The sequence below is a fragment of the Puccinia triticina genome, chromosome 11A (assembly GCF_026914185.1).
Source record: "Puccinia triticina chromosome 11A, complete sequence".
Classification (NCBI taxonomy): domain Eukaryota; kingdom Fungi; phylum Basidiomycota; class Pucciniomycetes; order Pucciniales; family Pucciniaceae; genus Puccinia; species Puccinia triticina.
The window spans coordinates 6,077,989-6,090,600 of NC_070568.1; the positions used below are offsets into that span (position 1 = coordinate 6,077,989).

The window sequence follows — 12,612 nt, forward strand, 5'->3', positions numbered from 1 at the left end:
TCAAATCCAAGGTGTTCCACATGTTGGTCGTTAGAGATATCATGTTTGAATTGGCCATCTTAGCTATTTTGATGTCCTTCATGCTGGTGTAGATACTGATTCAATTGCTTTGGACGGCCTTGTGATGGGGCATCTTGAATTTAGGCTGAGCTGATTCCATTAACTCGCAGAATCCAATATGGTTGGTCATGGAAAATGGATACTTGTGCTTGATTATAGCTTTAGAAAATGTTTCTCAAGTTTTCTCTTGAGAAAATATACAGACCCGGTTGCTAGTTGTTTGGGAGCTGGTGAAGCTGAGGAGACCTTGCCTTGGTTGAACGACTGCCCCATTTTCTGCGGCACAGGTTTCCGAGTGCCTTTGTAGATGGTTCGTTCCTGCGGACAATTGAGCTGATGGTTTGATGTGGCAGTAATTGCATACAGCCTTTGAAACATCACCTGTTTAAGAATAAGAATCCAGATACATATCCATTGTCAGTCTCAACTCTTGACACTCATATGATTGGACAGGCAAAAGATAGTAAATTGAAAATTACCTTCTGTGACCTTCTTCTAGTGGGCCCACACCTTGCTGGTGAGCTTGCACTTCTTCAGAAATCTCCATTTGGCTTCAGTGTATATATTGACTTTGGGATTTGCCTGTGTCATCGGACGAGTTGTGGATTACCGTTGACCTTGGCATTTGGGGCTGGGGTGGTGCCGGGTTGATCCAGTGGTTGTCGGCCTGTAACTGGTCAAGTCCGGCATTGGAACCAAGTATCATATTCCCCCTCCTCTCCAGCAGCAAGGCCCCAATTGAGGTTAGCCCGCGGGCGGCCCACGGGCAGCCTTTTTAGATATTGGGCCTGATGGGCTGGGCCAAAAATAATTCTTTTTGATAAAAACCTGCCCGACCCCGACCCGGGTTCGGGCCGCCCGTCTGTTAGCCATCCTTACCCGTGAAAGTGCGCAGGTATCTTCCGGGTGTGGTTGTGGGTGTGGGTGTCCATTCTGGGTCAAAATTCAGGCAGGTACCCCCACCTGCCGCGGTTAACCAGGTGCAAAGTGTCAGCTCTAGTGGGAGGTCTGATTTTTCTCTGGTACCACTATTTGACTTTGGCGCTGTGGGGCCAACTGTCACAAAACCATCTAGCCTGTGCGGTTTTCTGTGACACATTGTGACACACAAACATACGCGTGTGGGTTTGTGTGACATGTAGACCATCACCCAGCCATATCATGCCAAGATGAGTGCCCTGCAATACCAGGGGCGAATTAGCTGAATCCTTTAGGCCCTGTTTGGCTGCCGCGTTATACGTCATAAATCGTGTAATTTATGACGCCGCGACCCAAATTTCGCCCCCCGTTGCCACCAAAAATTTGAAACCCCCGGGGGTTGCGCGTCATAAATTTGACCATTTATGACGTCTAACGCGGCAGCCAAACGGGGCCTTAAGAATTTTATCTGATTTTCATCCATCAGTACAGAAATCCTGTTGAGGAGATTTTCTGAATTCATTCACAAACCCTGGGTAATCTGAGGCTCCCCTTGAATTTTTCCAGAATTCTAACTCCCTTGGAAAAAAATTTAGCAGCTGAATAATGTGTCACACAAATCTACACATGTGTGCTGGTGTGTCACATTTTACATCACTGAGCCAAGTGATGCCAACCTGAGTGCTCATGCAGAGCCAGGGGATTAGGTAGACCCTTACAAAATTGTTTATAACATTCAGCCATATGTACACAAATGATTTTGGGGATATTCTCTGAAGTCATACACATCTCCTGATTAATATGAGGTTTTTTCCACTGGAATTTTCCCAGAACTTCAAATATTTTGTGAAAAAAATTCAGCAACTAAAGAATGTGTCCCACAAACTTACATGTGTATCTTTTTGTGTACCACTAACATATCTTGAGCTTTTTGTGATTTATGATAAACACATGATATAATGAAATATATAGAGCTGGCACTTTGCACCCGGGTACGCGCAGTGGGTGCAGGTACCTTCCTGAATTTTGAGCCATAATGGACACCCGCACCTGCTGGCTGTTACCTGCGTACTTCCACGGGTACCCACCCACAGGTACCTAGTACCCGCCAATGGGCACTAGGGGCAAGCAGAGCTGTACAGAATAGTGATTTGTGCGCAGGTACCTGCCTGAATTTGGACCCAGACTGGACAACCGCACCCGCACCCGGCGGATACCTGCGCACTTCCACAGGTACCTGCCCGCGGGTGCCAAGTACTCGCCAACAGATGATAGGGGCCAGCTCTAGAAATATATGATTCCCTTGGTAAATAGCTTGTTTCTGCCAAGTATTTGATATTGCTTTGCACGGTAGTTGAATTTTTGAAAGTGTGTTCTAAAATAGCTCCAGTAATAACTAGAGTCAAGTTGGAGCTGGTTTTCAATTGAATTCAACTCCTTTCCAAAGTGCCTTCAGCTCAATTGAGCATAAGTTAAACATAAATTCATCATGAATTCAGCATACATTGAGGCTCAAGTTTCAGGATGTATCTAACAGGGTTCTTAAACAACATTGTGCAATGGCACTTGCACGCAAGTGCCAAGCAAACTCCCATGGTGTTACATACTGAAAAAGGGAGAATTAACTTGATAAGATGAGGGAGAAATTGTGAGATTACTAAACAAAAGTGGGATTTCCTCAGAAAATCAAATTCCTCCCCTGCCATAGATCACCCCTTGCGGGCAAGTCCCTCCTGCAGAGGTTGTGCTTTGCACAACCTCCTTGGAGGGAATGTGTTAATTTCAGCATCTACAATGGTCTGGGGTTGGATTGGATCACCTTCAGCAGCCTGCAAACAGGTGTCCCTAGCTGTCACCAATGTGTCACAGCAGTCCATATTACGGACTGTTGATTTGGGCGAGGGTGAATCCCACACTGCCAATACAGGCCCAAGCAGCCAAGGGCAGATTTTATTGGAGCCCAACAGTGAGAGTATGTATATTTTGAGTGAATGAACAGAGAGGAATGAATGAGAATTGGGGTTCTCAAAGTTGCAACAAAGTGGCATATTTCATGAAGACAACCTTATTTTCAGGGACTGTCAAATGCTTCCCTGCAAAAAAGTGTGTATGGCAGTATGTCACATTTGTAAATTTTCAACTTGGAGAACCCTAAATATACAAAAGAGAGAAACATAGTTGTATTTATATACATGCATTATGTAAATACAATTTGCTGCTGAGTCGAGTAACATGGGAGTGTCAGGACCCTGGAAACCCCCTATAAATGTGGGTAATGTAAAATCCCAAATCAGTCTTTTTGGGGCCAATTCATACATTTTCATGTGTCTTGAGGCAAAGTCCCCCCAGAAAACCCCAAAACCCGGACAAAAAGCCGGTTTCTGCGGGTAGTAGACCAAATTTTGGCAGAGATTTCACACATTTCTGCCATGTTTGATGCCTAGCCTCTTGGGTTTACAAAGCCCATTCATACCAATTCATGCCTACCATTTTGCAAAAAAATGAAACAATTCATACTTTACATTATCCACCTACTTTGGGAGTTTCCAGGGTCCTGGAGTGTCCCATGTCTATGGTAAGTTATGTCATAGTGACTTTGTCGACTACCGTAGGATGGGACTTAATGAATGGCACATTACTTATCCAGATTGCAGCAGCTTTGATTGACACCCGCTCATCTTGGCAGCTCTCTCAGCAGCTCCGCTCTAACTTAACTAAGTCCCTCTATTGGAGGGGGGACGCGATCCTGCAGGGACCCTCCAAAGGAGGAACTAATAGGGGGGTTCACAATACAATAAAAATAAAACTTTAGAGTCAATTTTAAGGCCTTTATCAACAACTTTTTAGAAATATGGCAGGATGTACAGGATAAGGTGTCCCCTGGCAATCAGAGGGTGTTCTTCATTTTTTAAAAAATTGTCTGTAAAGGCCTTAAAATTGGCTCTAAAGTTTTATTTTTATTGTATTGTGAACCCCCCTAATACACTAAGTGGACCCCGCAGCCTGAGAGAATTAGCAACTTGGCCTTTTTTCAATCCTGTGTAGCTTCATCACATCACATCATAATGTGATTGAGTTGTAGGGGGACAAAAGATGCACAACATCAAGGAGAATCTTTCCACCTATTGTCATATTTTTAGGGATATGTAATGATAGTCAAATGTCTTTTTTTGCAACTTCATTAGTTGGCTATATCCCGTATCACACATGTTGCACTGTACAGAATCTGAAATCCATGATATTACAACTCTGATTGCAGCTCAACAAGAGGTGTTGAGGATGGGAAAAAATAGTAGAAAGATAGTGACAGCTTGGGCCGTCCCAGAAATGTAAACAATAGCCCGGTTCACGTTGGCAACTTTGAATCTATTTTTATCTGATTTTATCATAAAATTTCGACAAATTTTTCAATCATCAGGAAAAGTGGTTTCAGAAGAATCTGACCAACTTGAAAAAAATGATTAATTATAATGATAAAATGGATAAAAATGGCCTGAAAAATCCAATGTGAACCGGGCTAATATCAAAAATGGTGCAGAGGCTCATGAGGGATTGATTCTAATTAGTCCCCACCAAACGTCACAATTCTCTCAGGCCGCGGGGTCCACATAGCGCAGTCCCTCCTTCGAAGGTCGCTTCGCTCCCCCGAGGAGGAGGGAATTAGCTAAGTTAGAGCTCCGCTGGAGGCCAAAAACACCTTCCGGCCTGCCAAAGTTGGACTCAGGTCGCGCAACAGCGGCTGCTTTGGAGATACTCTAAGGGTTGAAGTGTATCGTAAATTCCGGCTTATTCCATTTCTGAGTGACGTGGAATGCAACTGGTGCTGTCGTGAGATGACTAGAGCGAAATCAAAAGGCGAAGCATTGAGCGTCCGTTCTATGTACAATGTTTAGCTGCGATGTTGTAGTAGAATGGCCCTAAGCATCTGTGGTGTGGAATGCGACTGAGCCTGTCGTGAGATGACTAGAGCGAACCGAAAGGCGAGGTAGAGCCAGCCTAAAACCCAGGTGCATAATGATATATTCTTCGAGAAAGGCTAACCATCGACCATCTGATGAAATCTGCCTCTTCTGCATATCGGGTAATAATCTGTGTGCTCGACGCGTGTTCAACAAGAAGGTACATAGTAGGGTACTTGACCACTGAGCTTCCAAATTTCCTCGTCGCTACTAAGCTTGCATGATCAAAAAGGTTCAACAAAAACTCAAAAAAAAAATCCAATCAGCTGTACATTGCCCTCAGTCACTCTACATATCTCGCTCAGTCACTTAACAAACACATTAGTCATCCGAAAGGGTGCCCTACCCTCATTTTAAAATTGCCGCACGCCTCCACCTTTTCAGATCAAAAACCAGAAACACATCCACCATCCTTTTCATAATTGCAGTCCACTTCCTGAACAACCCTTTCTTTGTTTGTTATATATTCGGAAAAGAATATTCCTTGACCAAGCAGCGTATATCCCTTTATAATATTTCTATTTTATTTTTTATTTTTGAGATATGGCACACCTTAATCCTCTCTTATTAGGAAAGAGTAACTCCACCCCAATCTATCCTGACACGTGGGCTGAGCTGACCCCGGGCTCATTATCTCACGAGAGTTCATCGGTGACGATCCCGAGTGCGGATGACATATCAAGTTTTGATCTCAAGTCATTTTGTAGTGGCTTCAATGCACACTATGGTAAGTTGAGCGGTCACAGTAGCTTCAATCATGGCCATCACTAACCTTTCTTTTTTTGATCCAATGCAAGGCCCGGGCGAAATCCTTCTTCCGCATTTAGATGATCCAAACCGGTCCCTGTCAAGCATTTATTCCCTTCCCATCGCTTTACCACAGGACCCATCTCACAATGCGCTAGAGAGTATCGCATTCAAAAGTGAAGACACCGGTGGAGCTTACGGACAAGTTTGTCGCTTCCCTCTGTTGGGAGTAAGAATAAGTGACTTATCTCAGATTTTTTTTTGGTACTGAAAAACAGTGTACCGATGCATCCTCCAACTTCCTCTTCTCTGCTGCCTCCGTCGGCTACGAGTCTTCACTGTCTCCTTCATCGTCACGACCGTGTACCGCAGGATACCCATTAGATGGATTGGGCTTTTCCCCCTCCGCCGCAGAGCCGCCCCTTTCGCTATCCTATGGTTGTGGGTATTCACCCAACGAAGGATTTTCGCTCTATTCTCACCTTGACCAACCTGGAATCGAAGCAAAAGAATCACCCAAATCCGCTGCCGAAATAGACAACCGTAGCAACTTCCCCCTGCAATACATGCCTCCCTACCATCACCAGTCTAATGGGATACTCGTCCCACAGGAAGGGATGGGCCCCCTGCAAATCGAGCCATCCATAGACTTCCAATTTACAGCTGGTTCAGCAGCTACCGCCAATTGCACTATTCCGATTGATAGGACAGCGACGGATAACTACCCTTGGTCTTCGGCTTTGTCTGCCCCGCCGCGAGCCCGACTAGATGGTCATTTTACGCAGAGCGAGGTGTTTACGACGAGGTGTGTTCAGCCTACAAGCTTGCTGGGCCATCCCACGCCGAGCGCGAAACCGAAAGACCCCGCTGTTGAACCGAGTCATAGCGCCTATGGAAAAGCCTCGTTTTTACCCGGAAACTGGGAGAGCCACGGTGTTTTCTGTGACGAGAACATCAACTACCCTCCGGCTCCTCAACCACTGAAAAAAGACACCGTGCAGAAGAAACGACCGAAGCGTAGAACTTCCGCTGCAACTGGGCCTCTGGCGAAGACCGATTCTATCGGCACCAAACGCAAGCGCTCAGCCCTGTCACCCTCTCACGACTCCGATGATCCCTCTGATGATCCTCCGAAAAAATCTTCAGCCGCGGCGGAGAACAAGACGCCCGACGGAAAATTTGTCTGCCGCCTCATCTGTAAAAACACCCAAGTGGTGTGCGGAAGGAAGTTCCAGCGATCAGAGCATCTCAAAAGACATTGGGCCACTCACGAAGATAGAAAGCCTCATAAATGTCCAATATGCGAACGATTCTTCGGTAGAACTGAGTAAGTTCAATTTAAGGCTTCCAATATATTCGAACCCAAGCAAAAAGAAAAACTTTCTTGATTTAAAGGCTAATTATGTGAAAAACTTTTATTCGTCAATCCCAGTAACTTGAAGCAGCATATCAAAACGCACGACAATGCTCATGGAAGGAACACGAAACTCCTCAAAGCCAAATTGCTACAGAACCCTGAACAAAATAAAGGCATGCCAAAGATAGAGCACAAGCCAAATGTGTACTCCAACAGAGCATCCAAGCACAGAAAGATTCAATGACTCTCTTAAAGGTGTATATATTATAATCCATCCAGCACTTCGAAATTCTCACCCGTATTCATTGTTCCGTCCACCATTAATCTTTTTCCAAACAGTCTATTAAATTATAACATGTATCCGATCCTACTATGCGTCAATCATTTTACTATTAATAGCCTTATTCCTCGGTACATTCATTAATCATTTGACTGTGGCTACTAAGTTGTGTGCGCAAGTTATCCATCTTGACTATTTTCCGGAAAGCGCTTGTATGTACCCCATATCTTCAAAGCAAAAGCACCCATATTGTTGAGCCTTTTACAAAACAAATAAAAATCTTGGTTTGTGTCCCTTCTTTTCGTGGCTTCGGCACAAAATGCCCAAAGGAATCAAAGGAGACAGTCTTTATCAAAAAAAACTCAATTCCGAAAGATTTCTGTTGTTTTGATCATTTCCTCCACCTCGAAGATCAAGGCAAGCAGCAGCTGCATTCGTTCGACTTGATCAACTTTCCTTTTAATTCGCGAAAATCCTGAGGCATTGTGATATGGTGTGATGTGACATTGCCTATCCGGAGAGTGCCCGAGCTTAACAAGCCTCTCCGAGGAGGCGCGAAGGGTGGGACTTGGGCTAAGTTCGAGAGTGCCAGCGACTGAAATGAGCGGTGATCGATCTGTGACACCCGCTCACCGCTGGCCTGTCACTGCCTATCCCGCCAACCCAACTCGCTCGAGAGCCAGTCAGCCAACGTCATCGGCTACCGGTCTTCGAGCTTTCCGCAAGTTTTCTTGGTCACTTCAACTGGAAACAACAGCAATCATTATGGAGTGCTCATTCGGAATTACTGGTAAGCAAAAATCGCAGAAGAGTCAGTATTGGTCGGAGAACTCCTGGGCTGATGTGCGTCCCATGCCGCGCGCAGGTAAAGACTACGTGATCTTGTTCGTCCTTCCCTCAATACTTTTCCAACCCAGCAATCCATTGTCCCCTGAAGATGGCTGATCGGACGTCCGGATACTTTGATTGTTTGACTGGAAAATAAATCGAATAGTGCATCCGATTCGTCTGCTAATCGAAGCATCGTGAGGATGAAAGCAAACGCAGACAAACAAAAGGTCGTTTCGAAGCATGTCGTGATGGCCTACTCCGGAGAACCAGGTTGAATGCGTCTTGTTTTAAATCTCGCAACGATCGAGAACTGATATGGTCTTTTTTTCCGCTTGGTCTGTGTATTAGGAGACACCGTCCAATTTGCGGAGTACGTCGAACGTAACTTGCGTCTGTATGGAATCAGGTGAGTTACTACTAAGACCCTTTCTGCTCCTTGAAGTCATTACTGATCCTCTTAATGATGGTCAAAATCAAGGAATCACGTAGATCTTCTACCTCACGAAGCCGCCTCCTGGACTCGTAACCAGCTAGCCTCCTCGCTCAGGTCCCGGAACGCCTACTCGGTCAACTTGCTCCTGGGCGGCTTCGACACTGCTGAAGCAGTGCCGCTGCTCTATTGGATCGACTACCTGGGAACGATGGCCCAGGTACCTTACGCTGCCCATGGCTACGGCGCCTATTTTTGTCTCAGTACGATGGACAGATTCCATCGTCCGGATATGGACCTTCAGCAAGGCTTGGAATTGCTCAAACGATGCATCGATGAGTTGAGCACTCGATTTATCGTCAATTTGGGAAGTAAGTGTAGTCTCTTTAGTCTCTTATCAACACATAATCATGGCCGGTCACCTTACCACTTGCTGAAAATCGTGTTCTCCCATCATTTGGACACAATAGCCTTTAAGGTACGCGTCGCTGACAAGGATGGAGTCAGAGAAGTCACATTGTAACCTGTACAATCTTAAAGAATGTCTTAATAAACAATTCTCGAAATTTCATTCATATCCATCTGTTGCCTGGTCTCTTGTGTCTTCGGAGTTTAAAGAGTGGGCGATTAGACAATTGTTGCTCTGGATATTTCAGCTTATCTTAGCATCCCCTGCCTTGATCCATGATAATTGGCCTGGGTGAATCTTGGATTCAATCGTGACCAGATGCCTGAAGTTTAGCTTGATATTTTCTCAACACAGGCTCTGCGATTGAACAGCGGTGTGCCGTGTTAACAACGGGCCCATGTATATTTCAGTGGAGCATGTTCAGCAGGGGTGTAAGACCCCGGACTTGGTACTATGTAGCCTAAAATCGGAAGATTTGAACAAACTTCACTTGTAGCTATGCCTCATGGCGTCCAAGGAAGCTGACTGAGATCAATCAAGCATGTTTCGTGAATAAGGACTAGGGAAACGCTGAACATGGGAGGAAAAGCATGCAAAGTTCAAACAAGTGGCGGGGAAACCAGTCTTGGCAACGTGTCAGCGGATATGTTCCTGAGGCTGCAGCGGATATCACCCTGTGGCTCGCTGTCCGGGTCATAGACTCGGGTCTCGCCGGACAGCAACAACCTCGCCGTGGCGACAAGTTTTAGAATTTATCTTCAACACAACCGAGTCCGGACCACCTGCACGCCGCCAGAATCAAAACCAACCAAGAACTGCCATCGCGATTTCTCGTTAACAACTCAGAAATCACCCAACCCCCGCAATTCCCCAACCGATTGTACACGCAAGATGATCGGAAACTTCATCAATATCGTTTTACCCGTGGCTGGTCTGATGGGATTTTCAACATCGAGCTTTGTCAGTTTTTATATCATCCCTCCTTGACCCCAAAAACTAAAATCGCCGAGAAAACTAGCCACTTCAAGCATTCCATTTTTCGAACTTTTCTGGTTTGTATGTGCTGATATAAACATGTATTCTTTTGGGACGGGGAAGTAAACAGATGCATTATGCGTTCGATGCCGTCCTGTTCAGTGTCTGTCTTTCGGGAATCAAACGGAGCACAGGTCTATCGTGAGCGAGCCATCTCTCGTCCTTGACTTCCCTTATGCACTTTACAGATATATTTTAACTCGTTTGTCCCCGTCAAACTGATCACTAGTCCGGCAGTCTCTAAGATCCAAAATAAAGAACTGCGTCAAGTAATCGTTAGCTACCTTGAAGTCGGAGGCAAGCCTTCTTTCTCCTCTGCCGTGCACATTCAGTTTTCGATCACCTCCTCTAAACTCAGTTCAAAATTTTTAACTTCTCACGCTTTTTTCATACTTCCGAAACAATAGAATGGATTATGGACTTTGCAATCGTGGTAAGCTAGTTTTCAGCAAACCTTAAACTTTTTTTTTTGTTCGATCCGGATTGTAATAATCACCCAGCACTAATTTTCTTCATTTTTTGTTGTGGTGCAGTTCATGGGTAGATCGAGTATCTTCGAACGCCGATAATCGGCAACACATTATATAGCGGTTTCTTAGCAAGCCTTTCCCTATTGTCACATAGATCCCAGCCTTTGTACTCCTTTTGTAATACCAATCAGCTCATCAGATACTACCATAACCTCGTCTTTTATTTGGAGCTAATTATTCCCTAGGCAGGCATAGTTTATTATGCATGGAAATTGATTCGACATTTAACACTTCAAGTTTCTCGAGCATCGGTTGAAATGACATCCAAATGCGGTGTTTGGATGTATGTAAAATCACAACGCGACTAGGAGGAAATCTGGGATCCAATAACACAAAAATTGCAATATGAATTGCAAGAACTATCCACTGGTAACCTGAATACAATAATTAACAATTACTACATTGGTAAGCGATCGTAAGAATGGTCTCCACTCATGCCCCTTCTAATCGTTGTTATCAGTACTGGAAGTTTCAATGATTTTGGGGGGCTTTCTAGGGAGGTCTGAATGGTAGCTGTTGCTGGAAGGATTTCCAACCAAGAGATCAGAAAATGGAAGCTGATCTGGATTCAAAGTATCATCGTTGTCGTCCGATCGAAGATCACACTCAAGGCGAGATTCATCATTGTCAATTTCTTGACTAAATCTGTTGAGCCGTGTGGAGTCGATAGAAAACGAGATGAAAAAGAGCAGCTTTTTCAAGATTGATTTCCGATTGCACTTGGGATGACTGTATCCCCAGCCATGAGTGTTCAAAAACCGGTATAAATCCGAGAGCGCCAGGGAACACCATGTCTCTCTAGAAGGAATCGGATTGCCATCCGTCGTGACTTCAACGATCAGGGCTTTCTTGGGTTTCGATTGGGAGTCAGGAAATAAGTACCGCAGATCTTTGATCAAGAAGGGTATTGATTCAGGTCCCATGTTCGGAAGCTTCTTCAAGAATAGGCCGAAACAGTCGGTTATCGACTCCAGTCTTAAATCACTGTCAAATAAAATTGGTAAGAACTTCGGGAGCTGAGATAGAAGATCAATGCGATCTTCTTGCGTCGCTTCGAATAGACTCCTGAGCCCATAATGTCGGAGTAGAGATACGTATCCAAGCCTATAAAAGTGATGAAGCATACCATAAATACTGGAACGATGGTATCGTGTGTGTGTGTGGGGGGGGGGGGGCAGGAATGGAAATGGCACTCAACGTCAAGGAAAAAACATGATAAAATAACTGAGGGTTGAGGCGATCAGGTAAGGCAGGCAAGACAGATTGGTCGAGCAGATCAACTGTGGATGGTGAGCTTGGATTCGATTGATCTGGTTGACGATCAAGCCACCATGGGTCCTGGCATTGTGAGTTGATGGTGGCTTGGATGAAGGTCGGGTCCAGGTCGCCATTCGAGACTTTCCGATTGAATTCTTCTATTTGTTCCGCCGTTAAAAATCCCAACAGCTCGTCCTTCGACAGCCTATCTTTTTTTAGGGGGGGAGCAATCAGGATTGATGGTATCTGGCTATGATAGCCCTTCTACTTACTCAGTTGGTCTGCTGTCAACTCGAGCGACTCGGCATCACTACCATTTTCATCCTCATCCGAAAGCGGTCCGCCGGCCTCGATCCTTTGTAACATTTCCAGCATGGCTGCTTGGGATTGGCTTCCGCCGTCGGCCGATCCATCAAGCTGGATGTCTTCCAGTAAAGCGTTCTTATAGAACGATTCTGAGCATGTTGAATGTGACTGGACCATTCCGAATGCATAACTGTCAGACTCAAAGAGCATGTGATAACAAAATAAAAACCGAGCGTGTCTTCTGGGGAGATACGCAACTTGTGATTTGAAGCACTCTACACTGCAGTAGCGCAGGTTACAATTCGGGCAAGTATATCTAGCAAAGCTATCTTGGCATCTGTTCCGAGCATGTTTGACAATATGTCATCACAAAAGGTTTGGCGAACATGCGGAAGAAGTTAAGCTTACATCAAACACTTGATGGTATCCTGGTTTGCTTGGTTGATTCGAGTGCGTCGTCGCCTTCCCGCCGGTTTGAGTTGTAAGTCCATTT

At 45.1% G+C, this 12,612-nt stretch overlaps 3 protein-coding genes across 3 annotated transcripts; 2 read left to right on the forward strand and 1 right to left on the reverse strand.

Moving 5' to 3' along the window:
- Nucleotides 1–5,480: 5,480 nt before the first annotated feature.
- On the forward strand, nucleotides 5,481–7,285 carry PtA15_11A601 (uncharacterized protein; the record flags this gene model as incomplete). The annotated part of the gene is made up of 4 exons (XM_053161527.1): nucleotides 5,481–5,664; nucleotides 5,735–5,889; nucleotides 5,963–7,011; nucleotides 7,117–7,285. The coding sequence occupies 4 exons, from the start codon at nucleotides 5,481–5,483 to the stop codon at nucleotides 7,283–7,285; spliced, it is 1,557 nt and encodes a 518-aa protein (XP_053025464.1).
- A 636-nt stretch (nucleotides 7,286–7,921) lies between these two features.
- Nucleotides 7,922–10,595, forward strand: PtA15_11A602 (uncharacterized protein; the record flags this gene model as incomplete). Its single annotated transcript, XM_053161528.1, has 10 exons — nucleotides 7,922–8,111; nucleotides 8,187–8,205; nucleotides 8,316–8,422; nucleotides 8,501–8,558; nucleotides 8,631–8,953; nucleotides 9,053–9,060; nucleotides 9,691–9,951; nucleotides 10,097–10,129; nucleotides 10,215–10,301; nucleotides 10,560–10,595. 10 exons carry the CDS (start codon nucleotides 7,922–7,924, stop codon nucleotides 10,593–10,595), a joined length of 1,122 nt encoding a protein of 373 aa, XP_053025465.1.
- Nucleotides 10,596–10,999: 404 nt separating this feature from the next.
- Nucleotides 11,000–12,610, reverse strand: PtA15_11A603 (uncharacterized protein; the record flags this gene model as incomplete). The annotated part of the gene is made up of 5 exons (XM_053161529.1): nucleotides 11,000–11,660; nucleotides 11,755–12,022; nucleotides 12,086–12,287; nucleotides 12,378–12,456; nucleotides 12,528–12,610. 5 exons carry the CDS (start codon nucleotides 12,608–12,610, stop codon nucleotides 11,000–11,002), a joined length of 1,293 nt encoding a protein of 430 aa, XP_053025466.1.
- Between the last annotated feature and the right edge of the window lie 2 nt (nucleotides 12,611–12,612).